General features: G+C 43.2%; 1 protein-coding gene across 2 annotated transcripts in view; it reads right to left on the bottom strand.

Annotated features, from left to right (window-relative positions):
* Window positions 1–17,779, bottom strand: part of TSLIG2 (tRNA splicing ligase complex subunit 2) — a 78,347-nt gene extending 60,568 nt beyond the window's left edge. Inside the window, exon 1 of one of the 2 annotated variants that reach the window (XM_085622609.1) lies at window positions 17,550–17,779. In XM_085622609.1, the coding sequence (XP_085478735.1) occupies window positions 17,550–17,764 (215 nt within the window). In that variant the 5' untranslated portion in view covers window positions 17,765–17,779. The remainder of the gene's footprint in view (window positions 1–17,549) is intronic. The other variant, XM_085622608.1, reaches the window with a different exon arrangement.
* Between the last annotated feature and the right edge of the window lie 4,932 nt (window positions 17,780–22,711).

Raw genomic sequence — 22,711 nt, 5'->3', positions numbered from 1 at the left:
GCCCAACTCAAATGTAACAAAGACAAGTCAGAGATCCTACTCTACGGTAAATTCCCTCCAGGCTTCAGCGACACGATCTGGCCTCCTGGGTTCCCTCTTCCAACCTCTAATGGAAAATCCGCTAAAAACCTAGGAGTGTGGTTTGAGGATAACCTCTCCTGCTCAGGTGAAAAAGCTCTCAGGCAGCTGTTTTGGTCTTCTCAAAACACTAAGGAGTTTTTTACCTCTCCTCCCTAGGCCTGCCAAAGAGACGGTTATCCATGCCTTGATCCTTTCTCGATTGGACTACGCTAATGCGTTGTACATAGGCATCCCTGGATACTCTCTGAATAGACTCCAGGTCATTCAGAATGCGGCCGCCTGGCTGCTCTTGGGAATCGCTAAGAGGTGCAGCATGCATGAACATCTCTGCGTACTCCACTGACATCCCGTGGCGGATCGGGTCAAATTTAAATCCCTGGTCATTGCTCATCGAGCCCTCTACGGTCGTGGACCCACCTATTTACAGAAGCGGTTCTCCTGTTATGTCCCGCTGAGACAACTGTGTTCTTCAGCTCTTCTTCTAGCTAGGGTGCCCCGCTTCATCCGCACAAGATGGGCGGTTGCTCCTTGGCTGTTAAGGCTGCCCAGGCTTGGAATGCCCTTCCATTTCCATTGCACAATACCCAAGACCTGTCAGCTTAAAGAAACTTTTAAAAACTCACCTGTTCCCGTAAATGAAGGTGGTGTCGTTCAGTGACTCCTCCTGGATCCGCGCCGGGACACTCCTGGGAGTAGCTGTTGCACGTTATAAGAATACTTAACATAACAAAAGCAAAAATTGTTTCGCCGCAAAATGCACACATTTCCACAGTAGTTCCTGGCACTGAACAATATGACTGTGTCGATAAGCTCTTTGTGAAAGAACAGAATGCTGTCACTCACAGTCAAGCTAGCTGATAGACAGAGCGAGAGACAGAATTTTAATAAACACAAAAGGTAATGGTTAACAACAGACCTGATTAGGGGCCAAATTATTAAATAAAGTCTCAAATGTGCACCCATGTCCTTGCATTAAGTGGAGGTATACGGCTTTGTAAATTCACAAGACTTTCCAGAAGTAGGACAAGAAATAGTACTCCTAGAAAATATTTGAGAACTGCATTTTAGCATGAACAATTACGAGGAAGCTTGGCAACATAGGGGAATAGCTACTATTCAAACCCTATTATGGAAGGAGCCCTGGCATAATCAGAGAGGCTATTTCAGAGCTCTTATATAATGATTGCTGCCATAATTTGTCGCCGTATTACATGGCACAAAAGGGACAAGTGGATTTTGTTACAGGACAAGTAGGTTTATTAAGCAACCTGCCCCTTGAACAAGTAGATATTTTATTAAATTCCACACCCCGACAGTAAAGTAAATGGTAGTGGGGGCAGGAAGGGAGGAGTAAAGGAGTAGGGTTGGGGGATTCAGGCCAAGTCCTTATGGGCAATAAAAGACCATCCTATGCTGCCAGAAGGGACGGCAAGGCTTTGGTAGGTGAGAGACAAGGAGCAGGGAGACACACAGCTGACAAGTTGGTACCAGTCACCATTCCGATTGGAGGGATGCACCCAGTCATACCAAAAAGACTAGCAGCATTAGCAGGAAGAACCCAGAAGGTAGATTAAATCACCAATCAGACCTCCAAGCAGATAAAACAGTGGCATCCAAAATTATTATTATAGCCAAGTTGAGTTCTGGTGTCGCAGTACGTCCTGCAGAACCAGCAGCCAATGTGAAAGACAGGTGAAGGAGCATAATGAATGCAGCTGCATTTGAAATCACGCACAAAAACTGGATTTCCATACTTATGGTATGTTTTTCTAAAACATACAGTGATGAGCATAAAGGAGGCTTTTATGGCAACAGATATACATATATGCAGCAGCCACCCTGAAATTATGTATGCTCTTTGGGCAACAATATGGATTTACGTTTATGCTTCTAGAGATATGGTTTTGCATTCAAATGTTGTACACTATTTCTGGGTGCGCTTTTAAACAGTAAAACCAGTTACACAGGTTTTAAACAGCCACAGAGTAATTCCGGTTATGCAAGGCATGTTTTAAACAATCCAACTTAAAGTCCAGAGAAATGCAAATGCATTTTTTGTTTAACAAAGATCAGGCTTAAAATAAAATAAAAAATATAACAATCAAGATAGACTTTACACGTTCTAAAGGAGGACACAGTGCAACCCCTGCAGTTAGATGTTTACCAATATCTTTGCAACTCCTTCTGTTAGCATTTCTTGCAGTGTTTATTCTCGTAATTATTGTAACTTTTTTTTTTTTTTTTTTTTTAAGCAATCCAACCAAGCCTCTTTTTAGGCCTCGCTGAGCCAGCGCATGCGCTGCTCTGCGAGACATTTAGTGTGTGGGCTTTTAAAAGTCCTACCACATGCTTTTGGCTGGCATAGAGCGTGCGGTTACGCGCACAATGACTAGCAGAGGCGCCATATGGCTTTCCTCTCTCGTCATGGTGCGCACACACCATTCGCCAGCCTGCGTGCTTTTTAAATTTCCTTATTGCGTGCGCACACACACACACCCACACAAATCCCGCTTCTCCCCCTCCCCCCACTACATATCACGTCACACGGCCGCGTACGCGGCCAATGCTTGTTGGACCTTGCCATCGACGTAGGTCTTTCAAGATTTTACAGACTAGGTCTTCCTTTCTAATCTTGCTTCTCTTCAACTCTTGTTTTTTTTTTTTCTCCTGAAATGCCATTTTACGTTTTTCCTCAAGCTGAGAAATAGCAAACACGAGCTTCTTAAAAACAGATTATCAAACACTGCAAGTGACTTATACGAGCTCCAGCCAGTAGATGGCGCAATCGACATGTTTCTTTCTCAACAACAGTTGCATTGTATGCTGACATGATGCCGTTCATGATGGGAAAGATTAAAGTGTCAAAATGATTTTCCACCTACGGACACCAATGTAAATGCAATAACTGTACTATTCCTTTCTGGAGTATAATCGATTGTCTAAATGAAGGATTCAATTAAGGCTCATCGTATACTTGTGTGCCTCATGTTGCACGTGAGAGAGACAGACACGCGAGCATGCGCAGGTAAGCAAGCACGTCCTTTTCATGTAGGCAGATTTTCACAGGGGTGCTTACAGAATTATGATTGTCCTGTGGTTCTAGTGAGCGCTCATTGGTTAAACTGCCTATCACTGAGAGCGGCAGCGTACTGAAGACCTTTCACTTGCAAACAAATCAACCCTATTCTCACAGAAAGCGATTACTTCACGCGTGTAACCCAGTTTTCGAAGACTATAGTACACAACTCCATACGAAGAATGCTTTTGGGCGCTATGTTGCCCTGAATTCAGCGAAAGGCGCTCTCAGAGGAATGGAGAGGCCCTGGATCACTCCCACTTAAGAGGGTCCTAGCCTTAATAACAAGCATTGGCATAGCCAATAGGTCTGGCTTTTGTGACCTTATAAGTGTTTAGTTATCCAGCACAATATCCTTGGTGTAACAACATCAAGTGTTGCATGGCTAAACACTTATAAGGTCTCCAAGGCGTGAACTATTGGCTATGCCAATGCTCGTTTTCCTCTATGTTATAACTTGGTCATTGTCTTCTTTAAGGCTCACATTTTACCTACCCTTATAATGACTTGCCTCAAAAAGCTGTTTGAATAATTAACTTCCTGGTTCAATTCACTTTCTGATGAATGACCCAAAATAAGGCAAACAAGATGGTTTTATTAACCCCTTCAGCGCGGCGTGGATTACCGCGCTGTGCTGAAGGGTTCGTGCGCGGGCGGGGCCGTGACGGAGCGGTTCCATCATCCACACAGCGCGACCGACGCGCATGACGGAACCGCTCCGTCACACGCATCGAAGGGGTTAAGGCCGAGCTCATATTGCTGACCCACATCCATCAAGATACAGCATACCTAGCTAAAATGGTTTCAAGATAGTACTGTATGCAGAAACAAAGCTCGGCTTTAAAAGCTGGTTAACAATGATCTTCCTTTTTTGCCACCCTTCTGCAGTGCCCTACAACTTTTGACAGCTTCAGGACCTACCCCTGGTTTTGATAGATGAGAATACGGTGCAAATTAGATTCAGTAAAAAAACAGAGCAAGATGCCAGTGCTGAGTTGTCCATTTACCTGGGATAGCAGAAGAGAGACGGCCACAACTGGGTAACTAAGGCAGCCAACAGTGGAGTGTAGCTCTGTAGAAGAAGATACCCTGGGTTCCCCAGATGGTTCTCTGCAAATCACAGAGAGGCTAGTCAGAATTCTACTGGCTGGGTGGCAATAGGAATGGCACCCCAGAGCGCCAATATGGTTTAGGGTTCTGCCTCAGGAAAGCATCAGCAAAGTTCTGTACACAGCATTGCACGGTAGGAAAGGAACTGTAGAAAAGGAGGCTGACTGGGAAAATCACCTAGCTGAGTCAGCTTTCTGCACCACATGGATACAGGAATAATGAGTTTACTGGGAGTCAACTACAATGTTGTATGCGGCAAGTCAGCATCCCCTCCAATAAGGAAATGTTCTACATGCAAAAGGGAGTGCTGAGACAACCAAGCCTCAGATGATCACACGTTGGCATTTAACATCTCACATAATGGAGGGTGAGGCTGTGATTTAGTCATTAGGAGCATGTTGTGGGAACCAGTTAAGAATTTCTGTGGCACTAAGTTCACTATGTGATTGAGAAGTGATGAAGCATGAGAAGGAATCGACTGAAACAAACTAACAATTTCTAGGATGAGTTGCTGCCCTGCATTTTCTCTTCTACAGCAGCCCTATAACAACATAGCAAGAATCAATCACATTGACAAATGCAACACAAGAGAAGATCCAGAAAGTGGTGATCAGTCAAGAAATGCTACCAAAATTATTCATAAGGTTGAGAAGTTTAAATGCAACGGGAGGGCAAGTTCTGAAACTGTGCTCCTAATGTAAAATGCAGAGCGTTTAACAGGGTTAAAATTAAGATGCAGAGAACAGTCATTAATTGAGCAACCTGCTGAAAATAATATAAACCAACACATGGTCTCCCTGAAGAAGACCAAGCAGTTAAAGACAAACACAACGTATTTAGCTTGAAACTAAAGACTAATACCAGAATGGATGGCCTTCCTGAAACCACCCAAACTGGGAGGATGGATGGATTTAACGAGAAGACACTAGATGAAATATTGGTCGACATAATTTTCTTACAAAAGTTCAAGAGGAAAAACACCATAGACAACTGGGCTAAACAGGTTCTGGGCACAGTGAAGGGCAAAGACTCCGTAAACACTAGTGGACAGATGTCCTCTTAGACACAGGGAGAAGAAAAAACAACACTAGAAAATAAGATTACCAATTCTAAAAGAATGTTAGCTGAATGTGTTCTGGGTGATGAACTTATGCAAAATGTCATGAAAACAATAAAAAAAATTTTTTTAAAGACTCCCAACTAGAGGACAGTAGTGTAGCGGTCACACGTGAGGCGGACCGGTGGTAGCATTTAAACATCATGGAGCGCACTTCTCACTCTGTTGTTAATAACACACTCTAGGCCCCTAGTATGTCCCTGTCCATATATGTCTTTAATTGTTGAAAGAAGAAATCTCATTGCCCTATATATTCGACTGCTTTTGTACTTCCCAGTTAGTGACACTGAACTAATGGGTGTCTTTACCCACTGAGGAACCATTAGTATGAATAAAGCGATCTGCAATAGAAGGGATTAACATACCTGCATTTCTTGTTTGGGGTAGAAGGAATGGATATCTACAGATGGGGACAGTTACAGAGTTGGAAGCATAGCATGCAGTGACATCATTTGTGGGATGGAAAGCTGCAATAATGGTTATAGAGACCCCACTGTAGCATGGTGGAGTCTTTAAGGAAATAAAACACATTGTGGGCTACGAAAAGTGGGATTTAATATACTTCCAACCTGGAAGATAAGATGCAACAGGAAAGATTAAAATATAATTTACAAACGGCATTTGACCAGTCATCCAACGCACATTTTAGTCATCTCCGGGTACACCACACTATCGCTACTCAATATATACCCGTCAGAGAAATAGGCAGAGGAAAGGCCACAAGAAGCAGGAGCATCAGCTCTGAGACACTAAGAAATTCCATGTTTTCTTTGCTAGTGCCAGATCTATCGCCCCCCCCACCCCAGTCCAGTGCTATGTCCAGCACCCCTCAAGTGCATGTGCTCTCACTTCTACACCCCAATGGTGTCCCTCCTGTGCTGCAGGCTGAACATTGCGGAATGCGGGAATGTGCTATGCATTTGGGGGTCATCGTGCTCAGCACATTCAACATGCACTCTGCGGTGCTGATAGAGGACGTGCCATTCACAGAGAAGAACTTCGAGGATAAAAACCCACCTGAGAAGATTTACCAGTTGTAGGAACAAGTCATCTACTCAACATATAGACTAGGATTAGGAGTGGGATCATACATACAGGCTAGGGTACTTATGGAAGAAAGGATTGGTTCTAGAATATGTACAACAGCCATTTGCAACACAAGGTGAGAAGGTTAACAGAGAATTGACGATAGATTGGAGACACACAGAACATAGTAATTGGGAGGAAGCAACAGCCCACTGTTGGGAAGTTGTCCTACAAGCCAGTGCAAGCTTAGTCCAGTGAAAAAAATCTAAATTGAGAAGATCATTTCATATCTAAGATGTTACAGATGGGTATGATAGAAACCCTTATTTGTAGCCACTGCAAACAAAATGAACAAACATTTTGCTGCATGACAAGGAAATATAGGAATGCCCAAATGGTTTGAATACTGTACACCCAAAAGTGAGATACTGGAAATATAGATGAAAATCCATTCTTAACTGCTCTTTATAGAGGCAATTAAGTGCTCACTATCAAGCTTGGTTTCCTTCACAGATCCCTACCCTACCAATATTATTCCTCTTGCCTACTCCTATTTAATGTACCATCATCATATAACTCTTCATCTACCCTAACTGCTTCTGCCACCTGAAAACAAGCCACAGTCTGTCTGCTCCGCAAAAACCCAAATCATTATCCATCTAACCTAGTGTATTTAAACCAAATCTCACTGCCCCCATTTGCTTCCAAAATAAGGCAAAGCTTTGTGAATTCTTGCCTTGTTTATTAAATTCAATGCATTGTTGCTCCTTCTCAAGCAGGCTTCCATCCCAGCATGGACTCCATGCTGATAACAGCTCTGGAGGATCTGAGAATCATGCTCAATGAGGGAGTTAAACCAGTCCTTATCCTGAATGATCTCTTCACCATCTTCAGTACGGTTGCCTATCTCACCCTTTTATAACGAATATGCCTCCTTTTCTCGCATGCCCTCACCCTGCATGTAATTACAATGCGGCTGTTCCAACAACCGCGTTGTAACAACGCATACCATTACCCCACAAGTCGGAACAATGACTTGCGGGGGGGGGGGCACTGGATGCTGGAATAGTATAATTTACTATTCCAACTCCAGTCTGTGCGGACAGTAGGGAAGGCGTTGGATTTTAAATCCAACACCTTCTCCCCCCTCCGCAAGTCGTTATTTCGACTCGCGGGGTATTAGGATGCGTTGCTACAACGGGGTCGTTGTAACAACCGAGTTGCAATTGCATGCGGGGGGACTGCTTCGTTGTGAGGGCTGTTTACCTTTTATAACGTCTACGAGGTTGTGGTTAGGAAGCTCCCTATACAGGCTGAGCTTCTTTATTTATACCCACTCTAAAGCAGTCTCATTTCCCCTGTTCAGTCAAATTTCAAATCTCTTCCTTGTGGAGTCCCACCGGGATCTTCTTGAGTTCTACCTTATTTTAAGGTTATTGACTGGCTTCTCGCCTCCTTTACCTTTGCATTTTATTTTTTCTAGTAACCCAACATGCTGAGTCACGTGTGGCTTCATTTCACAACGACAGCTCGAGATTGGCTTCATCTCGTTTCTCCTGGATAGGCTTAACTTATTTAAAGCTCAAATGTCAGTAAACAGAAGTCCAAATTCTTGGAGATACCTTATTCTGTGATGCAATTTTATTCTTCATCTTTATTTCATCTTATTCTTTCAACCCGAAATTACTACAAAGTTTGCATTGTGACATTTTCTTTGTCTTCATTCAGCAAGCTTACTCCTCCTCTTCTTTTGCAAAGATGTAAACCGTAAATCATTCCTCCACATCAGACAATAACTTCCCAAGGGGGCTATGGCCGGCCCAAGTACTCATTTATGCAGCTAAATACTCATTTAATCAACTCCAAATTATTTAAAATGTAGCTTGAAGGCTCACTTTACCAGCTACAAAAATATGTTGTTCTACACTGGGTGCCAGTCAGTAAAAGAATTACCTTCTAGAGTCGCTACTGTGTTACCATGATGTGCACTAACTATTCCCTTTTTTCAGCCGGTTTTCAAAACATAGATCCACTAACATTGCAATGACCATTTCTTTAAAGGTCCAGCTATCATCTTCATGGGCAACTTAGCAGTTTTATATGGAAGAATAAAAGTGTGAGAATATCCTGGAAAAAACTTAGGAAGAAAAAACTGGAGGAAGGCATAGCACTCCCTGATTTTCAACTGTATTATTTGGCTTTCTTTTTGATTACTGGTGACTCCTAAGGATATGACAATGAGATATGGAGCTATAATAAGCAACCTAGCAAAGGTTTTTGCCCATGTAAAATTCTTCTAAAAAAATAAATTTAAGACGCTAATGTAAAGTTTGGATCCAGGTTCAAAAACATTCTAGGGATTCCTTACTATAGTTCTATGGCTCCAATCTGGAACTCCCCAGGAACACCACCATGTGTGATGGATAGTTTAGCTCTGCCTTTGGTAAACTCAGTTTTTTTAAGATGGGGCCACGATATTAACATGATCCAAACTAAGCCAGAAAACGGATTTTAAGTTATCCAGATTTAAGTACTACCAGTTGGTTAGCTGGTCACGAACGCAGCCAAACCTCGGGATGGAGGCAGAGAAAGACTTATTAAAAACACAAAATTATAAGAAGGAGGTCTCCAAGTGGTACTGTGTATTAGCTAAAGGAGATGATAACGTTGGGATCCTAGCCGGAGATATCTGGAAGCTGGACATGCCGGCTGTGATATCCAAAGCTTATGGCAAGTATCAGCTGCCACACTTTGGGCCTCAGTAACTTCGGCTCCACTTAGGAGGAATCACTTGTTCACCCTTTACAGAGCCCCCAAGAAACTTGCCAAGATGGGAGGCACAAGAATAAGATGCTGTCCGAAATGTCAATTGGAAAATGCAGGCGATTTACATCTATTTTGGCACTGTCCAGTCATCCAGATCTTCTGGCAAGAAGTGGGTTATGTATTGGAAAAAATCCTGGGTTGCAATTTTGAGGTAAGCCTTCCCTTGGTTATATTTGGGGTGGATAAAAACAACTGGGGGAAAAACATCAGATCTCTATTATTTACCTTAACGACGATTGCGCGCAGGGAAATTTGTGAGAAATGGGTCTCCGACCTTCCCCCTACATGTGTGGGCTGGATAAACTTTGCAAGACATATAGCGAGACTAGACTGCAATTGGGTTCAGCTAAGAAAGAAAACACGTGGGCCCCCTTTGTTTCTCTGGATTCCTGCTATTTACATGCATGACATCATAGGTTTTTTTTGTTTTTTTTTTTGTCCAAGGATTAAGACCAGCTCAATGGATTGACAAGATCTGTGGTGGATACCACCAGATTCTTTATCAACTGCGAGTGGAAAAGGCCTCAATCCACTCAGCATAGATCTTGGAAGGTACTTGGCGCCCAGATCTCGCAGACCTTCAGGAAGATCTCGCTCATAGCCTTTGTCAAATATGAGGACAAAAAAACAAGCATTCGCATAGCCAATAGGTCTCGCCTTTGGGACCTTATAAGTGTTTTGCCAGACCTATTGGCTTCGCCAATATGTTTAAGCTATGTTGTAGAGCAGTGTCCCAAGAGACACATTGCTGTTTTTTTCAGAACGTGCATTCCCTCCCCCCTGCGCCTCCTACGGATAAAACCGATGTCTGCACAATCTAAACCTGACATTTTATTTTTAGGAAATGCAAATCTACCAATGGAGGAACGGGCTCTTATTGTCAACTGCAAAGCCAGTTTTCCAAATGAGAACCAGCCTGGGCTAACAATGAATAGAGTGCTTAGAAGTCGACTATCCCCGCAGCCAGCACAGCGCAATAAATGCTGCATATTACTGGATTGTTCACGACACACACCCTTGCAGTCCACACAGACAGATGCCCAAGAAAACAGGCCTCACTCTTAATTTCAACACCAGCTTACCCACTGAACCAACGTGTGTGATCTTGAGCAAATAACTTTATCCTGTTTGACTCATAAAAGACGAACGCTCAGAGAGTCTAGAGATTCCCTACACTTTGATAAACCATTCATCCATACTGGACTCGTATTTCACCACACAGCAGAAAAGGGCGCCATGCGCAAATAAGCGCTTGAATATGGTTTATGTAAATATGAAGTATCTTCATACGGGACATACTACAAATATAACAGTGAATAAGTGATGTAGCCCTAATCCCTTCTGCAAATCATAACACAATGTGTCTGTGTGGTGAGGGCGGAAAATAAATGATAGATTTAAAAACACCACAAACCTCTGCCCTTTTGTGGATAGACGGATATTATCCCCAAGCAGGCTGTGCGTGCGGGGGACGGAATCCTCAGCGGACAATGGACTGGTGTAGCGAAGAGGGTCCGGGCTGTAAACTTTGACACTCCCTGCCTCTTTTGGACGGTGGTCGCACCGGGCTTCCATGGCAACAGACAGCCACAAAGAAAGGTTCGGAGGAGAGACCGGCGCAGGTAGCCGGATAAAAAAAAAAAAGAGTGCGAGGGACACAAAAGAGAAGAGGGGAAGCAAATACCGAAAAGAGTGAGACACGAGCAGGAAAAGAGACTAAGAAAAGAGAAAGACGTAGTGGATGGAAAGAGTTTGAAAAGGGACACGAGACACGGGTGGGAGAAGGAGACTGATCAATGAAGGAACAGGGAGGGGAATGTAAGACACCCACAACAGAGGCCTTAGGGGAGAGAGTGGTCAAGATGGAGACCATCAAGAGAGTGGGTGAGGCGAGATGGACATACTGAGTAGTGGGCGGCAGGAGAGAGACAAGCAGAAGAGGACCGGCCGAGTAGGGAGAAGCTGGCAGGAGGTGCCTATAGGAGAGAGACAGGCTCACGAAAGGCAAGGGGCATCCGAGGTAAGAGAGGCGGGGGAGAGGGAGACAACCTGACTAGCGGATTTGAGAGACGAGGAAGGCTGTGAAGTGGGCTGGTCGGAGATGGCAACAGGTTAGAGACATACTGAGAAGGACAGACTGCAGGAGATATTGAGGGGAGAGGTTGGCTTACTAATGACTGATAGATAGGAGAGACCGAGAGGTGAAATAGATCGAGTAGGCAGAGGATGAGCGAAGAGTGACATGGAGAGAAGGGCTTACTGGAAAGAAAGTTGCAGAGCGGTTATCAGGAGAGAGGCACGGTTATTTGACCCAGACCGGCAGCAGATGCTGGTAAGCGAAAAACCAGCACTGAAAGACACATGCGGGCCCGCGGCCGCGAACGTTAAAGAGTACTCGTGCATGCAGAATGTTTGTCTTGCGGGAGCGAGCAGCAAGGCACGATAATTGCAACCAGATGGCGCTGCTGCTCGCTACCGCAAGGCAAACACTCTGCATGCACGAGTGCTCATTGGAAAACAGTGCAAAACATGCATGAGTTTCCAAGAAAGTAAAGAGCGATTCCAAGAGATACCCCCAAAGCAACGCTTGCGCGCCGCGTAGGCGAGACCTAAAAACTGCCACTAAAGAAGTACATGAACTTAAGATTGTGGATTTGCTAAAGGAGTATTATCACTTCCTTAATATTCTTGTGTTGTAGGAGCCCATTTATTCTTCCATGGGAATGTTGATGGACTGGTGTGTGGCTGTGTGAACCGTTCACAAAGCTATATCCTAAGAATTAATGTTATTACAGCACATGAAGGAAAGAACTGTTCTGCAAGACCAGGGTGTAGTGTGCTGCTGATCCAGAAAAACAGTTAACAGTGAATGATGTAGTGATCAGAGATGCAAATCATTTACATGTTGATTTTTAATTGTATTTTTTAGTTGTCAAATTCTGGCTCCTGGTATTTGCTAGAATAATATTTGCATAAAAGGTACATGCAATGCCTTCAGACATTGAAAAATAAAAGGAATGTGGCCCTCGCCGCATTATCAGTCTCTGTGTGCAGTGAAATGGAATTAAGTGGTTTAGATCTCAATGCCCAGTGCAAGCGGTACCAGAGGCGAGCTAGGGGTCTGGTCTGCCACTAAGTCAAACCATAAAAAATATCTGCATGCAAAAACATCATGTACAAAATATGATAGACCCTACTCAAAACCGCAGTATCGTGACAACATTGCCATAAGAGAACAAAGAAATGTTTTTGTCATGCGGGCTGTATAGGACTAATGTGAAGCCTCATTATTGGCTATTAAATCATATATAAATAAGATTTTTTGTACATTAGACATCCTGTACTGAGTTACTCGTTGGTGCTATCAAATTAGTCTAGCAAAGAAAACGAGGCAGGGTGAAATAAAAACATTTGCCTAGGACCACACAATTGGATCAACTGAGATAGACTGGATTTGATTCCGGATTTCTTTGTTATACACTGTGCAATTTTGCCTGCAAATTGATTTTGTTTTCAATTTCCCATTTAGAGAGAAATTGCATTGTTTTATGTTGCGTTCTAGCTTCAGCAAAATGAATACACTACGTTCAATAAATACATGTGTCATATGAAATCAATGTGGCATTGTAAGTACATAACAAGCTTAAACCGACGTCTTTAGCCACTCTCAATCAAACCTGTAACCTTTAGGTTACAAACAGATCTCTGTCACAGGCACAGACGCCTCAAAGCTATATCAGCTCGCAACAATGATTGTTATTCTATTTTAATGCTACATGAAAAGGGTGAGTGACAGGGAGTTGTAAGCTGCCAACAGTAGTGGATCTTGTGGCTCAGTATCTGAGAAGGACTGTGGCCAACCGAAAATGTGGTCTATTTGGTACACAAGCGCCCATGTTGGTCTGCTCTTCTCTAATTTGTTGGAAGAACACAACCACACAAGGAACATGTGGCACAATTTTTTAGGTTTAGGGAGGGCTTTAAGTGGGCTGAGTCTCACCGGTGTTTTTGAAAGGGAGGTTCGAAACGGGTCTCTATCGGGCTCTCTTTTGTGCCCTGGCACAGGCGGTCGTTTTTTTCCAGACTGCAGTGGCAGAAGGCACATCATGTGCGCGTGCTCACACTGCTCACTTCTCAATAGTGGAGAAGTTACGACAAGACGTCATGCCAGGTGAGCCTTGTAGGTGAAGGGAAACCCTTTAGAGTCCTTCTCTCTCTGGATTTCCCTTCTCTTTTTGAAACTCAGGAGCAGCAACACTGTTGTGGTGTCACCAGGGCTTTAAGTGGAAGATTTTTCAATATTATATACAAGCCATAGTTGCTGCTTATTTGTCTTATGCAACTAACAACCATTGACAAAGCCAATAGTCCTGACTTGTTGTAGGCATGATGTTGCTTGTTATATCATATATCAAGATGCAATTACAGAAACAGCAAAATGCATCCCACTTAAAGCCCTGGATCTAGGTTTAGACCAGTGATACTTAAAGTACGGCCCGGGGGACTGCATCAGAAATGAAACCCTCTGTACCCACTCCTGCTGCATGTATTGTTAGCATTTTAGATCCAGAACTTCTTTTGGCATTGCTAATGCTTGTTCGACAAAGCAGACATTGTCACGACTGGGAATTAGTGTTTTATTCATAACGGAGCGGGGAAGAGGTCATTGCTTCGATCACGATATTCAGATCCTACATATTTCGGAGTTCAAGAATGAGGAAGTGCCGATTTTAGGCCTAAATGTACATGTCACAGCGAGAGACTGCCACGGCCAATCACGGAATACAGCGAAAGAGATCCTACATCTCAGTGGCCAATCAGAAGGGGACCCTAGTCCAAGCTTGTGCCTACGCTTGTTTGAGGGAGACGGTCTTTGTCAGCTGTGATAGTGAAACTGCCGCGGGGGTACAGTGGTCAGGAGACAGTAAAATGCACCTATCTGCCATGATAAGAAGGAAACCGCTGTTTATCTGGCGGTAAAGAGGAAAACGTCAGAAGTCCCAGGGCATATCCATGCAGATATCAGTGGTTTGACCGCACTTCAAAGACAGCTTCTGGTTGGCTTTGTTGTTTGTGCCCAAGGCTGGCGTATTAATTTGAGATATGACGCTACGCGTCAAGACACTGTCCTAAGCCAGTCTGCCCGTCTAGCAATGCATCTTGGGTTCAGCGCCGCGAGGCCGTTTGAATGGCGCATTGTGAGCTATACTGTCCAAGCCTCCCACTCCATGGAGGTATGCGCATGCACTTACGTCCTCCATCGTCATCGCTTCCCGTAATCTAAAATAAATTGCACAAGCTCGCCTGTGGTTTAGCAATCAAAACGAAAATATTAAATCCGAACGAGAACAAAAAGGGATGTTGTCCACTTTTATAGCAGCAACTGAAATAAAATACTTAAACTACATCCATCCCAGTACAGTAGGGTTACCCAACATAGGCCCCGGCGAACCGGAACCAGGCCAGGTTTTCAGAATAATCAGGAAATGTGCAGTTTCTCATCGAATATATATTCTATTCATACAAGAAGTTGTTTGCGTGAATTGCTTATATTTTCAGAGAAATTACATATTTACAGGTTCAGATCTGAGATAGGTGGATTCATTTCACTTTAAACAAGCATTGGCCGCGCGCAAGCGGCCGCGAGATGCAAAATGTGGTGGGGAGGGGGAGAGGCGGGAGTTGTGTGCACGCGCACAAAAATGAAATAAAATTGAAAAAAAAAAAACAGGTTGGCGAGAGGTGTGCGCCCACCATGACGAGAGAGGAAAGCCATATGGCGCCTCTCCTTGTCATTGTGCGCGTAACCGCACGCTCTGCACCAGCCAAAAGCCTGTGGTATGACTTTTAAAAGCCCACACACTAAATGTCTCGCAGAGCAGCGCATGCGCTGGCTCAGCGAGACCTAAAAATAGAGAGTCCTGCTATCATAGCTCCAGGTAAAGAGGCACATTTTTTCCATACAACCCGCCTTTTTCTCTCTCCAAAGCGAACCTAATCAGGTATCATTTTATAAATATAGTACGACTTGTCTCTTTTACACTCAACCACATGTACTTTGCTCGCTGACTAGAGGCTTGTGTATGTTCAGCACTAGGATAACTTCCGAGGTCAAAAGAGTGCTGTATAAAACATTTTTCATTCATGCATTCACCTCCAAATATAGAGTTCTTATGAATCTCGTCCCTTTGCCATAGCGAGGAAAGAAAAAAATTGCCTTATGTACGTAGACCTTGTTTTGCTGGACCTATGTCCAGCTGGTCTACAAAGAAAATTACAAGATTTGGTAGATACAGCAAACTAAAGATCAATTATGGGAAAAGTTAACGTAATGACCTGCTACAAGGAATGGGTTAATTTACTTTTTTTGCTAAAGCTGGTAAATAAAACATTTCCTGACATTCTTTTGGGAATCAAAAGCTTCTACAGTTGGTGTGACAGCAATTGTCTACCAACTGCTGCTCTGATCAGAAAAAACAGTGTAGAGTGCCAGATTTAGAAAACTAACCCAACAGTTGAGGCTATTCTTTGAGTGGAATCCATCGGGAAGGAGAAAGGTTTATCTTCACTACTCTGAAAGGACTGGGTCATATCATTATGATCGAGTCACAGTTAGCATATAGTCCAAATGATTCTCCGTATGATCTGCATGCAAAACTGGGAGCAACGCTAGTTAAAACCTGTACTTCAACTATTTACTAGCACAGATGCTACACAGGTTGAAAGTAACAGACCAGTTAAAGGCTCCTCTGGAGGTAATACTCTCGGTGCAAGTGGAAAATGAATAACAGATTAGCACTACCTAGCCATCCATCTATGCAGTCAGATGAACTGTGCACAAATGACAAGATTTACCAATATCCAGGTCTGTGACAAAGAATGAAATTATGTTGTAATTAAAGGCGATGGTGGGCTTACCGTTAAGCAAATTATACTTAAACTTTTGGATCTAGAGACCTGCTCTGGTTAGCAAACTAAGGTGCTTGGTTAACTTTAGAGAAAAATGACCTACCGTGTCCAATCTGTTTTCAAGCAACTGAAGAAAATGGGAGCATTTTGTTAGGTCTAAAGGCATCACGAGGGAGGTTCATTAGAACATTCTTTTTAAGAAAATTCAAGCAGTAAGAGGCTTTGTTATGAAACTGTCAATACACATCAACTATGTAGTCGTTTAAACCTTGTGGCGTTATTTAAAACTAGCACAATTATGAATGCGATAGTTATGATCCCCAGGGAAAGTGCCCTTGTGTTAAATACAAATAAAGTACTGTTGTAAAAGCATAAAAAATTGTTTTTCAGCAAAGTAAATATGGAGAGCTAACATTGCAGGAGTTAGTATCCGGACAGAAGGGGGGGGGGATCCACGCACCGGTTTAGCAGTCTCGATATCAAAAGCTCGACGTGTTTTTAAATCTCTTCAACACTAAAAACATCACACATAAGAAATCTCTGGCACATTACTTGATTCGAGAAATTGAAAATTATACGATTCGAGAAATTGAAAATTCTACAAAACACATTGCAATCTAACCTTGACGTAGCTAAATGTACAACAGTGTGCTACGAATGGAGGTGGAAGATGAATCAAAGTAGCAAAACATACAAGAGATGCATTACTGGGCCACTGCAAAAAGAACTTAAGTATGGGCGAATAGAAACGCAGCTGTCATCACCCAAGGGGATCTGTTCTGATTGCATTCTTTACTCCTACTTGTACTGACATGGAAAATAGTATAACTCCTAGGATATCTAAATATAGCAGTGTGATGAAAGAGGTGTTGAATGAAAAAACCATAAGGAATATACTTACGAACTAATCTGAATGTTAAATCCTTGCAAAAGAAGGGCATACCTATAAACACGCAAACAGAAGATTGTGCGCTTCAAGGCGCAAATTAGCAATAACTTGCAATCACAAGCGCTCGATTCCTAAAAAAAAAACAACATTAAATTACAGTGAGTGTGGGGCAATACAATGAAACTCCCTTTTCTACCGCTGTGCTCCGATCTTCATAGGTTAAGTTCCTCATGGTACTCGGTCCTTGGCTCGGCAGCTATGCCAGTGGGCTACAAAAGTAAAGCACTTTCGAAAAGAGATTCAACCTAACAATGTATTTGATCTCTGCTATTTTGAAAACCGAACTGTGGAAAAGAATGAAAACTGAAAGTCGACTTTAGAGCCAGGAGTTCTTGTGCTTGGGTGCACAGTTCGAAGGGGTGTGGTTTGAGTCAAAAGGATCATTTAGTGCCTGACAGGTGCTGTCGAAGAAGCGTCAGCGGTGAATGATGAAAGCTGTGGCCTCTTATTCTCACCTGCTCCAGTGTAAGCCGCAGGAAGTCCTCGGAAAGCAGCTCGGGATGCAGCAATAAAAGGTCTGCGCTGCCTTCGGACCCGCTTGTCCCACCTTTCTCCGCCATCTTTGCCGCCACAGATGCTGGCTGCCCCTGCACAACCCCAGCAGCCATGCGCCGAGTTCCGCCGCGGTAGCTCGCAGCCGGAAGTGACGTCCCCATTCTTCGCACAACATAGCAAATGAACTAGAATGGCACAGAGTTTGTGCTTGACGGAACTGCGATCAGTAAGCAGCACGTCAGGGGTATGGACGTTAATTTGGGTATAGGGCGAGCCATATTTCTACAGCCGCCTAATTTCTAAGGAAATCAACAGTGATGTAATGTCATTAACTTCAAAAAAACATTTCTACACATGTTGCGAAATATGACCTTAATGTTAATCAACGAAATATTGATTGTAAATGAAACTTTTTTTGCTGCCTCTTTATGTTTTCTAGCCATCCCATCTCCTAATGCAAGAAATAGCAAAATGGCTATCAAATTTACTTTTACAGGGCTTAGTGGCTGCATTTGTTTGAACATGAACTATTTTAACTTAAATTGAAATTTAACAACCATTTTAGAGTGATATTTTTCCTGAGCCCTGTATTACTGTTGTCTTCAATTTTTTTTATGCCAAGCCCCTGTGGAATCCAATAATTCACGGACAAGATGATACATTCCTACACATGCCAACAGACCCAATTGTGACAGGAGACTCCCGATTTTTTAAAACAGAAAAGGACTTTATAAAGCGGTCTCCTGCCTGAAATTGCCTCAGCTTCACTAAAGGTCTATGGGGAGAATACAATCCTACGATTTTTTTTTCATAATTGCCCGTTCTAAAATGTTGGCCTCAAACCTGCCAACTCACGCAGTGCCATTGCGTGACATGCTATCGCATACATGCCAACATTTCAACTTCGATAAGAGGGAGAAATATGTGTGGGTGCAAATACCTGAAAAACGCGTACCACGAAACGGGCCAGGCGTAACACGAAATGGATCGCAGGAGTAACTGGGAGAGATTTTTTTTTACCATCTTCAATAAATAACTTCTGCTTTATAGGAATAGGTCATACATACACCTGTAAGTAGAATGTAGCATGCTCACTTCCAGAAAGAGTCATATGTGTAATTTTATCAATGCATGTGGTGGAGCAGGTAAAACGAAATTTTGTATACCTTCTCTATTTTGCATGATAAAATACTAATTACGTAACTGTTCTAAATATTAACTTGTATTAACTGTTTTGAGTGTTACTACAAATCAATTTTGCACCTTAATAAACACGAATTACACGAGGGACTAAAATGCAAATTGCATGGCAAATAATTCTAATGACTAACTGTGGTACGCATATTAACTGTAGAATGTGTTGTGATAGAAATTGCATGATTTATGTTGCTTTTGTAATAGTTTGCGTTCCTGGTATTACGGAATGGTGAGTATTATTACGTTAAATATTGCTATAAGCTAGGAAAATACTAATATATAATGGGATTAGTGTGGGTTTAAACATTAGAATCTTCATTTCCGCGTATTAATTACTTTTAATGCTTGTTTTGCTTAAGTTAGCATTCGGGCCTACTAGGCCGCAATATTCAAAATGGAGTTCGGAAGTGGCCACCGTCGTGTGAGCGTGATGTGTACTGTGCAGACTCGGATGGCTCTGATGATCTCCAGGCGACCTCAGATGTGGCCACTGTGTTCCTCGTCAAGGATAGGAACGTGGAAGATTGCCAAGACTCAGCTAGTGTGAATGACAGAAAAAAACACCAATGGCAACCTGTCTTTAGAGGTCTGCATGTTGATACTTCGGACCCTTTCGCATGAGAACTGTACAAATTAAAGGATGACATATTCAATTCCCTGAGAACCCATAAACCCTGGGAATCCAGTCCAATATTTCAATTTCGAGAAGTCAGCCAATCAGAGCCTTTCAATTTTTAGAAATGTTGCATGTTATCTTAGAATTTATTATAAAAGGAAGTTTTAGTAGAGGACAGTTAGAGTGAGTGCATTCAGAAGTGCGTTCTGAATTTTAGTTGGTCGATTTGTTCGCACGATTGCCTGGTCCTTTGGATACCTTTGGGACTGTGTTGTGCTGAGCGAAATAACTTTTCCTGGACTTATTTGGGTCTTAGCCTGCATTTGATTGGACGATTACACCTGAAGGGATTTGATTGATGCAGGGCTGACAGGTTTCGGGGAAATGGTCACCAGTATCAGAAATTAGGTAAATATAATTGTCATGCTAATTCATGCCAGCTGTTCATTGAAAATTTTGATTTGATTAAATGCTGATTATGCCAATGAAGGTGAATTGATTAGATAAACTAAACATTTATTAACAGAAAATGAGTTTTGATTCTTTAATAAGGTATTGATTAAAGGTTCTGAAACGTTAAATGTGTTTTAGCTGGTTCTAAATCACCATCAACCAGTCCAACTAATTGGTCCATCGACCAATGTAAATAATTTTTCTCCTATAGGTAATAAGGTACCCCCCCACATGTCCAGTGCTTCTTTCCTCCTGTGTGCAGATTCGAAGGTGAGAGGTATGAGTGTTGGTGTTATGGGCCCCACCAATGAATGCGTGTATGAATGAGTTAACGTGATGACGGGTCTGTGACGCCGGGAGGATATGTAAATTTGTTCTTTCCACTGGAGCACATGACAAGTCAACATAATGGGAGAAACTGTATAAGCCAGTACACCTGGAAGAAAAGACCCTGACAAATACAAGGGGGTAATGAAGAAGGCATCAAATTACAAAGAGGTGCTTTTGCCCACAGTACACTAGTTGTGTTCTTGTTGTAATCTGAATCAATACCTGTGACAGTCTGTAGCACCAAAGTACAAAACTGTATACCTGGAAGATGAGCTGGTGATGAAGATGAGGTGGAGACAGCACATTAGAGCACTGTTTGCACAGTGCACTAATATACACATTGAATTGTACGGAGACCACAGTTGTGTTCGCACACTGCACACGCTCTCTGTGTTATCCTATTTACTTACCTTGGGTCCCCAGCAATTCTATGTTCTCTTGACTGTGTGTCAACTCGAGTCGTGATTCTTATACCACTTTCTTTAAAAATAAATTTTTTATAAATCTTTTTATTGAACATTCTCGACATGAAGGTACAGATTCACAAGATCAGTAAAGGGGTTTACAGTGAAAGGAAATCTACATACAGATATAACAGCATAGTTCATTGGAAATCACGGGGACGGGGGATCATCATCACCGGCATCACGGGGAGGTGTACATATATCGCCACGGTATGCATTCCAGGGGGCCCAGACCCTAGACCATTTGCGGGGGCATCCACGGGCCACATAAACTGTTTTTTCTCTTAGCATACACCAATCGAGATCTCTCTCCCAATCTGTGACCGTGGGTGGGTGAGGGGCTACCCAGAGCTGCGCAATATTTCTCTTGGCAATCATGCAGCCAAGTGTAACCCATTGCATAGTATAAGTGTTTAGGTCGGTAGGTTCGCAGATGTTAAGGAGGCATCTGGGCGCTTCTGGTTTGATTTCTACCCCCAATGCTTCACTCATAATTGTGTGTATGTTGCGCCAATATTCCTGGATCAGCACGCAATGCCATAATGTGTGCATGAATGTACCCAATTGTGTGCATCCCCTCCTACAAGAGCCATCTGTCAGTCCCCCCATGTGCACGAACTGAGGACCAGTTATGTAAATTCTGTGAAGGATTTTTAGTTGCACCAGTCTTAGTCGCACGGGATAGCAACTGTTCTGGGAGAGGCAATTGCTTCCTGCCAGGTTTCATCATCTAATTCAATTCTGTCCTCAGTCCATTTATTCCGTAGTGTCAATAGGGGATTTTCCATATTATTAATGAGTTTCCGATATGTCAGGGAAATGGCCTTGTCAGGCAATTGGCCATCCAGCAGTCTATCCTCTAGCGGGGAGGTATCTGGTGGAGTAGAGTTACTGGGAAATACTGTTAGTAGCGAATGTCTGATTTGTAGGTACCAATAAAACTCAGAATCCGCCAGGGCATATTGGGTTTGGAGAATGTTAAAGGGCTTCACGCCCTTTGCGGACCAGAGGTCCTTGACTTGAGAGATGCCTTTTAGATCCCATTTATCAAACCCTTTTGAGTTTCCCAAGTATCCAAGTTTCTGTGAGTCCCACAGAGGTATGGCGAGAGTCAGCTTGTTTTGCCAGCCGAGCGACTTAGTTGCAGTGTGCCAGATTTTGACTGTGTGGCTGGTGGGGCCGGTGAGTGGCTATTTGCCTGGCGTAGAGTATAGTGCCCGGGAGAAGGTCCCGTTAGGCAGAAGCCAACGATCCATGAGGAATCCCGGGTTGTCAGGGTGACCATATGTGCAATGATTAATAGCTGTTAGATGTGCAGCCCAATAATAATTTTTAATATCGGCTAAACCGATTCCGCCGTCGTACCAGCTGAGTGTCAGCTTTTTCAGAGCAATACGCGGTCTCCCTCCCCAAAGGAGGTCTCGCAGGAGCCCTTCAAGATCTTTAAAATACGAGTTTGGGACAGGGTTGGCTGAATTCTGCAGGGCATACAGGAAACAGGGTAGAGACATCATTTTAAATAATGCTGCTTTGCCCAATAGCGAGAGTGGGAGTGACTTCCAGTTTGTTATGTCACGTCTGAGTCTCTTTATTGGGGGGACCAAGTTACGGGCATATCAGATGGAGGAGTTGAGAGAAATGAATGTGCCTAAGTATTTGAAGCCTTCTGAGACTACTGGAATCAGGCAATTTCAGGGTAAGGGGGGGAATCCCCTCAGAGGACATATATAGACGATTTTTGCCAATTGACGCGAAACCTAGAACACCTGCCAAAAATGTCCAGTATGTCACAGACTGCTATCAAGGATCTCCTTGGGGACGTGAGATAAAGAAGAATATCGTCCACGTATAGGGAGATCCGATCCTCCCAGTCCGCCGACCATCGCATGCCGCGGATCATTACATCCTTACGGATCCATGCCGCAAGAGGTTAGAGGGCCAAAGTGAACAGTAAGGGAGAAAGGGGACACCCCTGACGGGTCCCTCGGATGAGTGTGAAGGGCTCTGGCTTCCTGTAATTCACGACAATCTGAGCCATCGGCGCGCTGTATAACAGTCGCAC

The sequence above is a fragment of the Triturus cristatus genome, chromosome 8 (genome assembly GCF_964204655.1).
Source record: "Triturus cristatus chromosome 8, aTriCri1.1, whole genome shotgun sequence".
Classification (NCBI taxonomy): domain Eukaryota; kingdom Metazoa; phylum Chordata; class Amphibia; order Caudata; family Salamandridae; genus Triturus; species Triturus cristatus.
The sequence above is the reverse complement of the archived record's forward strand: the minus strand, read 5'-3'. Positions and strand labels throughout refer to the sequence as shown.